This window comes from Filicampus tigris, chromosome 5, assembly GCF_054856515.1.
Source record: "Filicampus tigris isolate MCC_2025a chromosome 5, RoL_Ftig_1.0, whole genome shotgun sequence".
NCBI lineage: Eukaryota > Metazoa > Chordata > Actinopteri > Syngnathiformes > Syngnathidae > Filicampus > Filicampus tigris.
The window spans coordinates 13,569,823-13,585,363 of NC_141221.1; the positions used below are offsets into that span (position 1 = coordinate 13,569,823).

General features: G+C 42.7%; 2 protein-coding genes across 5 annotated transcripts; both read right to left on the reverse strand.

The window, feature by feature from the left end:
- Nucleotides 1–60: 60 nt before the first annotated feature.
- On the reverse strand, nucleotides 61–6,413 carry LOC147147349 (serotransferrin-like). 3 transcript variants are annotated; one of them, XM_086031423.1, is made up of 18 exons: nucleotides 6,269–6,413; nucleotides 5,673–5,785; nucleotides 5,167–5,315; nucleotides 4,589–4,691; nucleotides 4,208–4,399; nucleotides 4,011–4,140; nucleotides 3,668–3,723; nucleotides 3,325–3,488; nucleotides 3,046–3,199; nucleotides 2,824–2,984; nucleotides 2,391–2,487; nucleotides 2,306–2,326; nucleotides 1,951–2,115; nucleotides 1,191–1,341; nucleotides 848–915; nucleotides 596–777; nucleotides 334–526; nucleotides 61–261 (listed from the first exon to the last, which is right to left on the reverse strand). In XM_086031423.1, the coding sequence occupies exons 2-18, from the start codon at nucleotides 5,734–5,736 to the stop codon at nucleotides 215–217; spliced, it is 2,097 nt and encodes a 698-aa protein (XP_085887549.1). In that variant the 5' UTR covers nucleotides 5,737–5,785; nucleotides 6,269–6,413; the 3' UTR covers nucleotides 61–214. The 3 variants fall into 3 exon arrangements, with proteins under 3 accessions (XP_085887549.1, XP_085887551.1, XP_085887548.1); XM_086031425.1 differs by having other exon boundaries at nucleotides 4,595–4,691; nucleotides 5,167–5,318; XM_086031422.1 differs by having other exon boundaries at nucleotides 5,167–5,318.
- A 2,661-nt stretch (nucleotides 6,414–9,074) lies between these two features.
- On the reverse strand, nucleotides 9,075–15,503 carry LOC147147350 (serotransferrin-like). 2 transcript variants are annotated; one of them, XM_086031421.1, is made up of 18 exons: nucleotides 15,389–15,503; nucleotides 14,712–14,824; nucleotides 14,238–14,389; nucleotides 13,641–13,737; nucleotides 13,252–13,443; nucleotides 13,055–13,184; nucleotides 12,759–12,814; nucleotides 12,399–12,562; nucleotides 12,118–12,271; nucleotides 11,892–12,052; nucleotides 11,460–11,556; nucleotides 11,368–11,388; nucleotides 11,014–11,178; nucleotides 10,261–10,411; nucleotides 9,872–9,939; nucleotides 9,618–9,799; nucleotides 9,346–9,538; nucleotides 9,075–9,273 (listed from the first exon to the last, which is right to left on the reverse strand). In XM_086031421.1, exons 2-18 carry the CDS (start codon nucleotides 14,773–14,775, stop codon nucleotides 9,227–9,229), a joined length of 2,094 nt encoding a protein of 697 aa, XP_085887547.1. In that variant the 5' UTR covers nucleotides 14,776–14,824; nucleotides 15,389–15,503; the 3' UTR covers nucleotides 9,075–9,226. The 2 variants fall into 2 exon arrangements, with proteins under 2 accessions (XP_085887547.1, XP_085887546.1); XM_086031420.1 differs by having other exon boundaries at nucleotides 13,635–13,737.
- Nucleotides 15,504–15,541: the final 38 nt, after the last annotated feature.

The window sequence follows — 15,541 nt, forward strand, 5'->3', positions numbered from 1 at the left end:
CCCCCCACATTAAACCATTAGGTTGAACAATATACTTTCTGGGAATGATTGAGAACAAGATTCTGTAAAGCATTGGCAGGGCTTTATTTGATAAATTGGTACATGTTAGACAAACAGTACCAAAGCAATTGGCAAAATGTCTTGAATAGTGCATAAGGATGTGTTCATTTCCAAGTGGCTGCTTCGAACAATGTGGAAAAGTATTTTGAGCCATCTAGTTTGTCTGCTGACAGGTGTGGGAACTGCACAGCTTCTCCAAATCTGTGGACAAAAAAGACAAACATTGCATTTCTGGTGCAAGCTGGGATGTCATTTAAAACTACATCAAAAAACCTGGAGTGGAGTCACTGCACTTCCTCAGTGAGGTCATAGCATCCATGTAATCTGGTCCCAAGAAAGTCTTATAATTGCATCCACTTGGGACCTCCTGAAGACACTGGGTGGAATCTTTGAAAAGGAGATTCTTCTTAGGCCCGGACTCAAACATTCTGAAACTGGGATTCCTGCCGCTTCTGCCGAACCGTGCCTAAAAAGCAAAGACATTGAAAATATCCCTGCCATGCCCAACCTTACAAGGTAACTGAGTATTTCCTACCTGCTGATCCTGTAGAACGGTGACAACATCATTGCGGGTCTCAGGACGGGTCACCACAGCGTGCGCTGGTGTGACTGCCAGGTTGCAAGACTCAAATTCTGTGATTGGCACTGGACCCTTGGTGGGGCAAATCAGCTCATAGTCATGGCTCAAAACATCAGTGGCCCACGCTGGACCCTTTCCTGTAATAGTGTAGAAACAAACATGCTATGGTGCTGTGATTGATCGCTGGGGAGGGTTGTGCATCGTTACCATCACTATTTTCTCCAACTGTTGTGTGTTTAATGAAGGCCACGTCACCAGCACCCTCAACAAGACATCTGAAAAGAGGAAAAGCAGTAAGATCAAGCACATCTCTTGTGCTCCAGCTTCCAATCATTTTCTCTAGGTACTCTTGAGTTCCATCCTCATTCGAAAACCATACATGGTAGAAGACTAGACCAAATGCTTTTTGGAGTGTGCCCTGCAATTCGCTGCAGTAACCAGCCTAGAGGACGCATGTCATTGACTTCATTTGCCAGAAGTCAAACCTGTCAATGCTTGGTTAAGGACAAGGGCGACAAAGATGCTTTCCCCATCACTGCGCATAGCTTACCTAAAGGCCCCAGCATAGCCATAGTACTTTTCCTCTGAACTGGCTTGGCACTTAGCCTCGTCATCCATAGGTTTGCCACTACCTGCACACTGAGAGCAGAACGGCGAGCCAGCTGGAGATCCAGGGGCGCAGCCGCTACTGAAGAACTTGCCTGAGGAAATGGGACAGAGTATTGTGATGCATTTTAGCCATCTTGATAGTGATTTTATAGCAAACGTAAATTCTAAGTGTTTGTTTGGTCTGGGGCATTCATACATATTGGAACTCTGGAGTGCAATATTCCTGGTTAGCCAACAACACATCTTTGTAGCATGAATGCCTGGTCTCCCAAAGTCATCTCTGAAGCTTAAGCCCATGTCAACACCCCCCACCTTACAATTACCATTTGTTTTAATCTGCTTGTATCCTGTAATGGCAATTAGTAGGTTAACTGCCCATCTTTCAAAGAGCTAAGTCTGAGCTAGTTATGGAGGTTCGATTTTTTAACTGGCTTTCAAAAATTTTAAACTTATTCATGTCATGACTGTTACAAGTGCGGTAACACCCCAGTTTCAACTCCCAAATCAGTTAAATCTCACATTTTAGGTCTGTTATAGATACTTGAAAAGACCTTGGGGTATGTGTGACTGATTATACACCAGTATTGACAAAATCTAAAAATAAACAAAATCAGAAGTTTGTTTATAGTGAATGCAGTTGTTTAGTAAACATTTTCCAATTAGAATTTATACAGTCATTTTACCAGTACGAGTATACTTACTGAAGTCACAGTCTCCAGTCTGTTTGTGTATTTTACTCATGGGAATGTTCCAGCCAGCTGTTCTGCCAAAGCCTGTATGACAGGACTTCTTGCCCTTCAAGTTGTCCCAGGTCACTCCAGAATCCTTCTTCACCACAGCGACAGCAATATAGGAGGATGCTGCGGCTATACATGCACAATCTGTTAGTTTTTGTTGAACAAAAATCTCCAGAAAGGGCATGTTGGGTTCATTGAAATGTGATTTTCTTTTGGTGCAAACACTTGTTTTGCCATGTGAATGTTGGCAACTATAGTCCAAGCTGTAGCCACTTACCCCAACCCACATGAGAATATAGAGGGGGAAAAAAAAACCTACCTCCAGATTGGTTGCACTTTCCTGTTAACAGAAAAGGTACATGTTAGATTTGAACAAAAAAATAAAATTAAAGAAAAATGAATACCTTCATCATATTGCTCTACCATGGCTGGAACCAAGCCACACTGCCCAGCGGTGTACACCTCTCCTCCATCCACTGCCATTGCATCTGCATCTTTGCGCTAAGTGAAAAAAAAAAAAAGTTGTTGAATTTGTCTGTCAAACTCTTGCCCAGTTATGAGTGACAGCCATGTAACCCAGTTATGTGAGGGAGTCGTAAGTGAGCATCTTTAGACTCAATAGATGCTACTGGGGGTGTAATTTAGCATTTCCCTATCTGTCTTGTATACCTGCTTCTGACTGGAGCTCATTTAGATGAATTTGAACAAAAATTATGGCATAAACCCAAATACTGACCATTACATGATGAAGTTTTGTGTTGATTGGCAAAAGTAGCACCTGGGGTAATTCTCAAAATTTTCCTGCTGAGCATGTTTTGAAGACATTGGTCATTTTACCATGATCATCTTCAGGCACTCTTCCACAGTAGTGGCATTCTGGCACAGAATTTTGTTTTCATCATCCACCGTGCTGTTGGCACTCCATTCGTTACATTTCTGAGCCTCACTCAGGCCCACGGAACACCACGTGATGGCGTTTGTTCCAGCTGCAGTCACCTCTGAAAGAAAGTGATGAAAAATTGTTTTGTATTCATACGAGTTTGATAAGTTTGTTGTTACCTGTGTTCAGGGAGCGCACAATGCTCAAGTAGCCGGCACCCAGATACAGGAAGGAGGTTGTGTTGGCAGGCAACCTGACTAGCTTTTCAGTGGAGTCTTTGAACATCAGATTCTTGGCAGGTGCATATGCCTCAGAGGAGAACAGGTCAAAGTCCTGGTTGAGGAGGGGGGGGAACAAAAAAAGGTTTTCTTAAACCTCCAGAATACATCACTAGCAGGCCCTGGGTCTTACCAGACAATTCACATGAAAGCATTTCTGAAATTAAGTGCGCATCCCACCTGCACTGTGGTGAGGCTTTTCCAAATCAACTCTCCCAGCTCTGGGTCTTGTCGTGTGACCACAGCGTGAGCGGGTACCCTGGCCAGGTGGCATTCTTTGTAGTCACCAACTGCTGCCCTGGTGTTGTTAATGCACAACAGCTCGTAGTCAGCCTTCATGCTGTCTGTAGGGGCGGAAAAAAGTCATTGTAATCAAGCACAGTTGACTGATTACCATTTAAAAAATAAAAAAAATAATAAGTTGTACTCCTGCACTGTACAGTGATTTGAAAAATGTCACATCCATCTGCCGAGGTACCAAATAGGAGCAGGGTGTGGCTAAATTTTAATACATTGAACTCACCTGGCACAGTAAGGTGCTTGACAAATGCCACATCTCCTGCATTTTCCACCAGGCACCTATTGTGTGTTTGTGGGGGAGAAAAAAAAAAAAGTTCAATGACTGGATAAATGAGGTGATGAAACATACTTTTACCACTTAAGTAGTCCTTAACACCTGTCCTACAAATTATGTAATTTCACTGGTTCAAGAATTTCGTGACAGGACAGACCAAGTGACTGATGGGGTGTTGCCCAGGGATCAATCCTGTGACACTTGTTCAATCTGTACATATCCTAACAATTAACTTGCCTGTCAAAAGCCAACCCAACCACTTAAAAATTTGAGTGGGGAAGACTGTACTTACTGGAACGCACCACCATAGTCATAGAAAGGTTCGTTGTGAGATCGCGAGCAGTCTCCTTTGCAGCCTTTACACAGTTTGGAACCCTTTTCTGCCCCAGGGGCACAGCTCTCAGAGAAGAAGTTACCCACCGCTTCAAAAAAAATAAAGATGGCTTAAATCATGTCTTTTAAAAAACAGTAACCATCGATGTCACTCACCAGACTCAATAGTTTCATCCTCAATGCCTCCCCACTTTAGCACACCCAGCTTAATGAGAGTTCCAATTGGGATGTTCCAGCCGGCAGATTTTCCCAAGCCAGTGTGGCAAGATCTCTTCCCTTGCAGTTCTCGGATGCCGAACCCAGAGCCCTTCTTAACCACGGCGACAGCGTAGTAGCAGCCATCTGATGCTGAGCAGATTCGGGGGGAATAAAAAACCTTTGAAAGGTAGTAAGGGATTTTCCTATGGTCTATATGCTTTGAGCCATTCTATAGAAAGAACAAATTTTGTGCCGAGTCAGTGAAAGTTGTCTCATCTTAACCCTGACAAGACTGATCAATTCCGCAACACGACTTTGAATTCATGGTGATTGACTTACTGTTACCATAGTCCTCAGCAATTATGGGCTGGAGTTTGTAGTTTTCCAGGCCAGCGGTGTAGATGTCTCCTCCATCCAATGTAATTGAGTCTGCTGCACCCTCCTGCCCAGAGATCAATGGAAGAAGTCATGCAATTCAAGCTAAAATCATTGGCCGCTGAGAAAAATTCTGGTCAGCCAGAGTTGCCAACTTGAAATGTTTTGGCTGGATTGAGCTACTTTGCTTGCCTTTTAATAACCAATTTTCAAAGAGGCAACTAATGACAACTCAAGTAACTTAACTGCTTTACGCCAACAGTGACAAAAATGAAAGATTCAAACCTGGAATCTTTGAGGCAGCTGCTCCAAACACTAGTTCACCTTGCTTTTAGACAGTGGTGTCCAAGACCCGTCCTCAAGAGCCCCCATCGAGCCAGTTTTAGGAGTCACATTCCAACACCTGATTATGATCAGCTCATCAGCGAGCCTGATCATTTGAATCAGGTGTGTTGATGAGGGAGACATCTAAAAACAGGCTGGGAAGGGGCTTTCGAAGACCGGATCTCAGCTTTAAGATAATGATTTGGGAAAATACTCACATGAATGGCAGTGATGCATCCCAAAGTGTCTGATTTCTTGACGCAGGAGAAGACCGGTGCCTTTGTGGCCAGCGCCAAACACTTCTGGTGCTCCTTGTCTGACTTGACGCACCACCTCACATGCTCGGTGGAGGCAGACAGCACAACAGCTACTGGGGGGGAAAAAACAAAACAAAAACAAAACACTGCGGTTGATCATGTGCAGAACAAAGCAAAGTAGTGTATACCAGCGCAAGTATACTAGTGACAGTTTTATCAATATGAACCTTGAGCTGGATTAGGGGTGCGCAAAAACTTTACATGCACTAATTAGGTCAAAGGTTTAATTGCACAATTTAGTGGAAATTACTATTAATACAGTCTAGGACCATTTCAGCAACAAATTTGCTTCCCTTGATAAGATAAATGGCATGTAGTACTTGGACATTAAAGTCAGACAAAGTGCATTAGGGTGCAAGGATAAAGGCTGGTGAATAAAACCTTTCATACATAAGAGCTTTTTTTACCCAAATAGCTGAGTAGCAACATAGTGCGCAGAAATGACAAGAGGAGATGCTTCATGGTGGACATCTCCGGGTCAGCAGAGTGGGCTGCAGTCAGAGTCCTTTTATAGCCACACCTGAGGAAGGGGGGCGGGGGATAAATGAGTTAGCTGAAGTTTGCCCACTGGGTGGGCATGCACCTTTGTGTGCTTTGCCTAGTACGCCGTCTCAAGTGTACACACAAGGACAAATGTATAGTATAATAGATTGTTTTTAAAATTGATTTTCCCTGCAGGCAGAATATATATAGATGAAAGACAACACGAGATTTGAAGACACTAGATGCAAAAAAAAAAAAAAAAAAAAAAAAAAAAAAAAGAGGGGGGGGGGGGTGAGACCAAGTCCACAAGCTTGATTTTGCACCCTAAAATAAAGTCAAGGAATGGAATATCCAACCAAAAGAAAAAGCAGCAGTGGTTGAAACCAGGAAATACATTTTATTCTCAACTTGAGAAATTAAGAAATCCTTAAAAAACATTATATTTCTCACTACCGATCAGCTGAAATTCATATAAGGGGGGAAAATAAAAGCCACCAAACAAAATGCCTTAACCACCTACTTTGTGTCTTGTTCCGATCACCACTATGCGAAGAGCAGAAAAGAGAGAATGACCAATTCCTCAGCACGCCTTTATATCTTGGCCCACTTGAGTGCTAATTGACCTCAGGTGTTGCAACAGGCAGGTTGGACAAGGAGGGAATGGCGCTCCTAGTGATGGTCAGAGGAAATGAAAGCAAGCCATCATGGCTGCACGCCAGATGAATAAATATTTGAATTCCAATATTTCATCAGTCCCAAACATAAATCTTATATTTCCTAAATATTCACATTTGATTCTCCTGTACAGCATACAAAACGCTGACTCTCATTTTAGAGGCGGGGCCGTTGCCTTGACGACCGGTTCTTGGTCACGCGAACTCCCCATTCTTGCCTAGCTACGGAGAAAGCGTCGCTCTCTCTTCCGCGGTCTCCAGGGAAGAGAACTCGTCCAAAACTATCCCTTCCACGCACCCACCCAGAGTTTTTAAAATGTCATGGCAGCCTGCGGGGAACCGTTCGGTGGTGTTCGGACAAAGACTCGACCGAGTTTTAGCATTGTCAGAGCGCCGAACGTGAGGGTTAAAGATTAGTTAGCATGTTAGGTGGCCAGCGGTGGCATCAGGAAGACTACAGGCTGGACTGGCAGGTACACACGTACACAAAACATCACACTTTCTACTACTTCTACGCGTGGTTAAACCACACAACTATTCTAACTTTCTTTCTAAATGGTGGCGTAATCATAGCAGTTGGTAGGTGTTACTCTTTTCTAATTGCTTGCGACGGTAATAGGATTTAGGCTTAAAGTGGAAGTCATCACAAACATTTTTGTTTGGCATCAGTCGCTCAGGGCACAGGTAACGACCAATCACAGCTCACCTGTTTTCTGAAACTTAGCCATGATTGGTCAATACCTGATCCCTGAGCAACTGTGATGTCATTTTTGGTCGACAGAAGTGACAAAATGGCCGCTACCTGCGATGGCTAAAAACAGGTGGATTTTGCTGCTTAACTCATATTCCACAAACGCAATATTAATCAGAGTGCCGTGTTTCAACTAGTGGGCCTGTACAGAACATATTCGTGAAAAATATACAGTGGTACCTCTACTTACAAACGTCTCATCATACGAAATTTTCAAGTTACGAAACGCCTCAACAGGAAAATATTTCCTCTTGTTACGAAAGAAATTTCAAGATATGAAAGGTAAAAATAGAGTATGGGCTGCCACTCGAAACTCCGGAGTTTCCTGAACGCAACATACTCATAGCTGCTGTGCCATTGGCTAGCCTAGCATCTTCCTGGCATCCCATTGGCTAAGAGGGACCTCTACCATATGTGTCTATGTGTGCAGATAGACAGGTAGATAGATATGTGATAGATATGTCTATGCAGCGTCCTCGTCATTCATCCCTGGGGCCATGAGGTGTTCCGATAGTTTTACGTGAATTAGAAACGAGGAAAAGAAAAAAGGGAGAAAATCGGGTTTTTTTTGTCCATACAAAGCAAGAGATAATACAAAAGTATGAAAAGGGGATGCGTTTGGTTGATCTCGCCAAAGAATATGACCGTAATGTATCGACAGTCGCCATGTTATTAAAGCAGTTCTTTACAAAACGCCAGGCAAAAACCACTTCTGAGAGAGAACATGAACCAAAGAGGTCAAAAAGCGATGAGGACAGCAATTAAAAGGTAAATGACCATAATTTTTATTCTTTACTCCAATCTTTGTTTTTTTTACATTATGCGCATATGTAACATCTATTTGTTACATGTTTTGATGCATTTTTATGCTTTATAAAACATTTGTCTGAATATTGGGGGGCTTGGAACGGATTAGGGCATTTACATGGAAAATGCGTCTCTCCTTAAACAATTTTCTACTTAAGAAATTTCTTCCAGAACCAATTAATTTCATAAGTAGAGATACCACTGTATATGTTTGGGTTGACTTGCGCTTTAAGAAGCTAAGATGTTCGCTCTGTGTGTCTGGTGCATGACGTAACCTCAATGCACAAAAGCTATAATAGTCATAATGAAGTTCTCTCAGGCAAATTAAACCATTTGTCAGCTGTGTTTTTTTGTTTTTTTTAATCATTTTCAGGAAAATTATTCTAAATTTGCACCAAATTTTGGGTGAACCTCACAAAAGTTTCATTGAGCTAGCATCAAATGAAAACATCTGCGGGTGCAGGGGTATCCAGAAGGTGGGGTTTGTGGGGCTCAGACCCCATCAGTCAATGAAAATGTTTCAGCAGGTCCGTCACTGAAATTAGAAGGGTCATCTGGTTGGGATTAAGGGGGCATTAACTTAACCAAAGTTTCTTCCCTAACACCTCCACAGCAATCACCACTCCCAATAAGATTTTTCTGAGTTGTGGTTGACCATGTTATAGGCAGAGTCATTTGGTTATGACTTACAGGGCATCAAGTTGAGAACATTTAACTGCAGCACGCCCCTGCGCTGTTGTGGAAGCAACATCCATAGTAATGACAGTTTTTGTCCCACATTCCATTCAATGTATATTGTGCTGATCTTTCTGATGTGCACCTTGGCCACCAGGGGTCAATGTAGTTAATTCATAAAACACTGCCGATCTTATGGCAGCTGGATGCGTCCTGCCTAGAACAAGTGGTATTAAAATAGCAATTCAGAGGTTATACAGTAGATGACAGTACTGTTATGTCTACATGTGTAGCCTTGCACACTCCAAGAAAAATAGTTAGCAACACAAGTGGTGAGGGGGAATCTTCCCCCCCCCCCCCCCCCCACATTAAACCAGTAGGTTGAACAATGTACTTTTTGGTAATAATTGAGAACAAAATTCTGTAAAGCATTGGCAGGGCTTTATTTGATAAATTGGTACATGTTAGACAAACAGTACCAAAGCAATTGGCAAAATGTCTTGAATAGTGCATAAGGATGTGTTGATTTCCAAGTGGCTGCTCCAATCAATGTGGAAAAGTATTGAGCCATCTAGTTTGTCTGCTGACAGGTGTGGGAACTGCACAGCTTCTCCAAATCTGTGGTCAAAAAAGACAAACATTGCATTTCTGGTGCAAGCTGGGATGTCATTTAAAACTACATCAAAAAACCTGGAGTGGAGTCACTGCACTTCCTCAGTGAGGTCATAGCATCCATGTAATCTGGTCCCAAGAAAGTCTTATAATTGCATCCACTTGGGACCTCCTGAAGACACTGGGTGGAATCTTTGAAAAGGAGATTCTTCATAGGCCTGGACTCAAACATTCTGAAACTGGGATTCCTGCCACTTCTGCCGAACCGGGCCTAAAAATGAAAGACATTGAAAATATCCCTGCCATCCTCAAATGTCCCCAACCTTATAAGGTAACTGAGTATTTCCTACCTGCTGTTCCTGTAGAACTGTGACAACATCATTGCGGGTCTCAGGACGGGTCACCACAGCGTGCGCTGGTGTGACTGCCAGGTTGCAAGACTCAAATTCTGTGATTGGCACTGGACCCTTGGTGGGGCAAATCAGCTCATAGTCATGGCTCAAAACATCAGTGGCCCACACTGGACCCTTTCCTGTAATAGTGTAGAAACAAACGTGCTACGGTGCTGTGATTGATCGCTGGGGAGGGTTGTGCATCACGTTACCGTCACTGTTTTCTCCAACTGTTGTGTGTTTAATGAAGGCCACGTCACCAGCACCCTCAACAAGACATCTGAAAAGAGGAAAATGCAGGAAGATCAAGCGCATCTCCTCTTGTGCTACAGCTCCCAATTATTTTCTTTAGGTACTCTTGATTTCCATCCTCATTCAAAAACCATGCATGGTAGAAGACTAGACCAAATGCTTTTTGGCGTGTGCCCTGCAATTGGCTGGCAACCAGCCCAGGATGCATGTCACTGACTTCACTTGCCAAAAGTCAAACCAGTCACTGCTTCTCCCAAAGTCAGCTGGGATACACCCCAGCTTCATTGAACAAGCCATGTTAAGGACACGGGCGACAAAGATGCTTTCCCCATCACTGCGCATAGCTTACCTAAAGGCCCCAGCATAGCCGTAGTACTTTTCGTCCGAACTGGCTTGGCACTTTGCCTCATCATCCATGAGTTTGCCACTACCTGCACACTGAGAACAGAACGGCGAGCCGGCTGGAGATCCAGGGGCGCAGCCGCTACTGAAGAACTTGCCTGAGGTAACGGACAGAGCATTGTGATGTATTTTAGCCATCTTTGTAGTGATTTTATAGCAAAAGTAAATTCTAAGTGTATGTTTGGTCTGGGGCATTTATACATATTGGAACTCTGGAGTGCAATATTCCTGGTTAGCCAACACCTTTGTAGCATGAATGCCTGGTCTCCTAAAGTCATCTCTGAAGCTTTAGCCCATAACACCACCCCTACGAGCCATCTTACAATTGCTGTTTTTTTAATTTTCTGATTATATCCTGTAATGTCACCAAGTTAGTTAATCGCCCATATTTTAAAGATCTCAGTCTGAGCCAGTTATGGAGGTTCAATCGATTTTCTGACGGGCTTTGACAAATTTAAACTTCTTTAATATTTATGACTGTTGTCGTGAGTGCAGTAACACTAATTGCCATGCCAAATCAGGTTAAATTTCACATTTTAGGTCTTATAGATATTTTTTAAAAGACCTTGAGGTATGTCACACAACTGATTATACACTGTATTGACAAAAGGAAAGTTTCTACAAATCAAAAGATGCAGTATTTTTTAGCCAACACATTCCAATTAGAATATATACACAGTAATTTTACCAGTACACTTACTGAAGTCACAGTCGCCAGTCTGTTTGTGTATTTTACTCATGGGAATGTTCCAGCCAGCTGTTCTGCCAAAGCCTGTATGACAGGACTTCTTGCCCTTCAAGTTGTCCCAGGTCACTCCAGAAGTCTTCTTCACCACAGCAACAGCATAATAGGAGGATGCTGCGGCTATACATGCACAACTTGTTAGTTTCATTCTTAAAACTAAACACTGCAGAACAGGCATGTTGGATTTATTGAAATGTGATTTTCTTTTGGTGCAAATACTTGTTTTGCAATGTGTTGAAGCTGTAGCCACTTTTAAGTTAACCAAGAACCCACATGGGGGGGAGAAAAAAAAAAAAAAAAAAAACGTACCTCCAGACTGGTTGCATTTTGCTGTTGACAGAAAGTGGAGGTACAAAGTGTTAATTGGGATTTAAAAAAAAAAAAAAAAGAAAAAGGAATACCTTCATCATATTGCTCCACCAAGGCTGGAACCAAACCACACTGCCCAGCGGTGTACACCTCTCCTCCATCCACTGCCATTGCATCTGCATCTTTGTTCTAAATGGAAAAATAAAATTGTCAAACTCACATGTCCGATTATGACAGTCATGTAACCCAGTTATGTGAGGGAGTGTTAAGTGAGAATCTTAGACTCACAATAGAAGCTATTGGGGGTGCAATTTAGCATTTCCCCACCTGTCTTGTATACCTGCTTCTGATTGGAGCTCATTTAGATTAATTATGTATGAGACCAAGAATTTGAACAAAAATTATGGCATAAACCAAAATACAGACATGTTGACAAAGTTTTGTGTTGATTAGCCAAAGTAGCACCTTGGGTAATGCTCCAAATTTTCCTGCAGAGCATGTTATGTAGACATTTGTCATTTTACCATGATCATCTTCAGGCACTCTTCCACTGTAGTGGCATTCTGGCACAGAATTTTGTTTTCATCGTCCACCGTGCTGTTGGCACTCCATTCGTTACATTTCTGAGCCTCACTCAGTCCCACGGAACACCACGTGATGGCATTTGTTCCGGCTGCAGTCACCTCTGAAAGAAAGTGATGAAAAATTGTTTTGTATTCATACGAGTTTGATAATCAAGTTTGTTGTTACCTGTGTTCAGGGAGCGCACAATGCTCAAGTAGCCGGCGCCCAGATACAGGAAGGAGGTTGTGTTGGCAGGCAACCTGACTAGCTTTTCAGCTGAGTCTTTGAACATCAGATTCTTGGCTGGTGCGTATGCTTCAGAGGAGAACAGGTCAAAATCCTGTTTGAGAATAAAAAAAAAAAAGTTCTTAAACCTCATGAATACTGTCCTATACATCACTAGCAGGCCCTGGGTCTTACCAGACAATCCACATGAAAGCATTTCTGAAATTAAGTGCGCATCCTACCTGCACTGTGGTGAGGCTTTTCCAAATCAACTCGGCCAGCTCTGGGTCTTGTCGCGTGACCACAGCGTGAGCGGGTACCCTGGCCAGGTGGCATTCTTTGTAGTCACCAACTGCTGCCCTGGTGTTGTTAATGCACAACAGCTCGTAGTCAGCCTTCATGCTGTCTGTAGGGGGGGAAAAAAAAAAAAAAAAAGTCATTGTAAACACTTGACCGATTCCTATATATCAAAAAAAAAAAAAAAAGTTGTACTCCTGCACTGTACAGTGATTTGAAAAATTTCACATCCATCTGCTGAGGTCCCAAATAGGAGCAGGGTGTGGCTAAATTTTTGAGCATTTTAATACATTGAAGGAACTCACCTGGCACAGTAAGGTGCTTGACAAATGCCACATCTCCCGCATTTTCCACCAGGCACCTATTTCGGGGGAAAAAAAAAAAAAAAAAAAAATTCAATGACAGGATAAAAGGTAGATAAAACATACTTTTACCACTCGAGTACTCCTTAATACCTGCCCTACAAATTATGTAATTTCATGACAGGACATTCTTGTTGAAATACTCAGACCAAGTGACTGATGGGGTTTTGCCCAGGGATCAATCCTGTGGCACTTTTTCAATCTGTACACATCGTAACAATTAACTTGCCTGTACTTACTGGAATGCACCACCATAGTCATAGAAAGGTTCGTTGTGAGATCGCGAGCAGTCTCCTTTGCAGCCTTTGCACAGTTTGGAACCCTTTTCTGCTCCAGGGGCACAGCTCTCAGAGAAGAAGTTACCCACCGCTTCAAAAAAAATAAAGATGGCTTAAATCATGTCTTTTAAAAAACAGTAACCATCGATGTCACTCACCAGACTCAATAGTTTCATCCTCAATGCCTCCCCACTTTAGCACACCCAGCTTAATGAGAGTTCCAATTGGGATGTTCCAGCCGGCAGATTTTCCCAAGCCAGTGTGGCAAGATCTCTTCCCTTGCAGTTCTCGGATGCCGAACCCAGAGCCCTTCTTAACCACGGCGACAGCGTAGTAGCAGCCATCTGATGCTGAGCAGATTGGGGGCGGTGGAGAAAATTTCAAAAGTTTTAAGGGATTTTCCTATGGACTATATGCTTCGAGCCATTCTATAGAAACAACAAATTTTGTGCCGAGTCAGTGAATGTTGTCATCTTAACCCTGTCAAGACGCCACTGATCAATTCTGCAACATGACTTTGAATTCATGGTGATTGACTTACTGTTACCATAGTCCTCAGCAATTATGGGCTGGAGTTTGTAGTTCTCCAGGCCAGCGGTGTAGATGTCTCCTCCATCCAATGTAATTGAGTCTGCTGCACCCTCCTGCCCAGAGATCAATGGAAGAAGTCATGCAATTCAAGCTAAAATCATTGGCCACTGAGAAAAATTCTGGTCAGCCAGAGTTGCCAACTTGGAATGTTTTGGCTAGACTGAGCTACTTTGCTTGCCTTTTAATAACCAATTTTCAAAGAGGCAACTAATGACAACTCAAGTGCCTTAACTGCTTTATGCCAGCAGTGACAAAAATGAAAGATTCAAACGTGGAATCTTTGACTGCGAGGCAGCTGTTCCAAACACTAGTTCACCTTGCTTTTAGACAGTGGTGTCCAAGGCCGGTCCTCGAGAGCCCCTAGCCAGACCGTAATAGAAGTCACTCTCCAACAACTGATTATGATCAGCAAGCTTTGCAGAAGCCTGATCATTTGAATCAGGTGTGTTGATGAGGGAGACATCTAAATACAGGCTGGGAAGGGGCTGTTGAAGAACGGACCTCAGCTTTAAGATAATGATTTGGGGGAAAAAAACAAAAATAAAAAACTCACATAAATGGCAGTGATGCATCCCAAAGTATCTGATTTCTTGACGCAGGAGAAGACCGGCGCCTTTGTGGCCAGCGCCAAACACTTCTGGTGCTCCTTGTCCGACTTGACGCACCACCTCACATGTTCGGTGGAGGCAGACAGCACAACAGCTACTGGGGAAAAAAAAACAGTTGAGCATGTACAGCATGGTTTTGTACAAAGGCAAGTAGCATACAGGTACCTTGAGCTGGATTAGGGATGCTCAAAAACTTTACATGCACTAGTTGGGTCTAATAGTGTTGGTAAGGTTTAAAATTCCACACAAGTACTATTAAGACAGTCTTTAAAGCCATTTTAGCACCAATATGCTTTCCTTGATAACCAGATTAATGTCCTAGTACTTCATGCCATTTAATCAGACAAAGGGCATTATGGTGCAAGGATAAAGGCTGGTGAACCAAACTTCTCATATATAAAAGATGTTTGTTTTTTTACCGAAATAGCCAAGTAGCAGCATGGGGCGCAGTAATGACAAGAGGAGATGCTTCATGGTGGACATCTCCGGGTCAGCAGAGTGGGCTGCAGTCAGAGTCCTTTTATAGCCACACCTGAGGAAGGGGGGCGGGGGATAAATGAGTTAGCTGAAGTTTGCCCACTGAGTGGGCGTGCACCTTTGCCTAGCACACCGACTCAAGTGCATGCAGAATATTAATAGATAAAATACAACGCGAGATTTGATAGGCGGCAGTGGGTGGGAGAACACCAAAAACACACTAGGGTGATGTCAACTCCACAAGCTTGAGTTTGCACCCTAAAATAAAGTCAAAGAATGACTTAAACCCAACCAAAAGAAAAAAAACCCAGCAGTGGTTCAAACCAAGAAATAATTTTATTATAAATAAATTAAGAAACTTTAAAAAAATATTTTTTAGCAGATATCGATCAGCTGAAAAGCATATGATCGGCCCTAATTTCTAATAGGGACAACCCTTGTAACAAGTGTTGTGCTTTCTTGCCTCAGAAAATAAAAAACAAAAAGAAATACATTTTCTTTTTTTTCAGAAATTAAGAAAACTTTAAAAAGCAAATATTTTTCACTACTGATCATCTGAAATTCATATGATTGGGAGGAAAAAAAAACAGTTAGCAAGCAAAATGCCTTAACCACCTACTTTGTGTCTTGTTCCGAACGCCACTATATGGAGAGGAGAGAAGTGAGAAAGACCAATTTCTCAGCACGCCTTTTTATCTAGGCCCACTTGAGTGTTAATTGACCTCAGGTGTTGCAACAGGCAGGTTCGACAAGGAGGGAATGGCGCTCCTAG

Coding starts and splice junctions, on each gene's coding strand:
- LOC147147349 (XM_086031422.1), bottom strand. CDS start 5,736: ATGTCCACCATGAAGCATCTCCTCTTGTCATTTCTGCGCACTATGTTG. Junction 5,319..5,672: donor GTTGCTACTCAGCTATTTGG/GTAAAAAAAGCT, acceptor TTTCCCCCCCAG/TAGCTGTTGTGCTGTCTGCC. Junction 3,489..3,667: donor CAAGCACCTTACTGTGCCAG/GTGAGTTCAATG, acceptor CCGCCCCTACAG/ACAGCATGAAGGCTGACTAC.
- LOC147147350 (XM_086031420.1), bottom strand. CDS start 14,775: ATGTCCACCATGAAGCATCTCCTCTTGTCATTACTGCGCCCCATGCTG. Junction 11,179..11,367: donor AAAATGCAACCAGTCTGGAG/GTACGTTTTTTT, acceptor GTGCATGTATAG/CCGCAGCATCCTCCTATTAT. Junction 10,412..11,013: donor GACTGGCGACTGTGACTTCA/GTAAGTGTACTG, acceptor CCGTTACCTCAG/GCAAGTTCTTCAGTAGCGGC.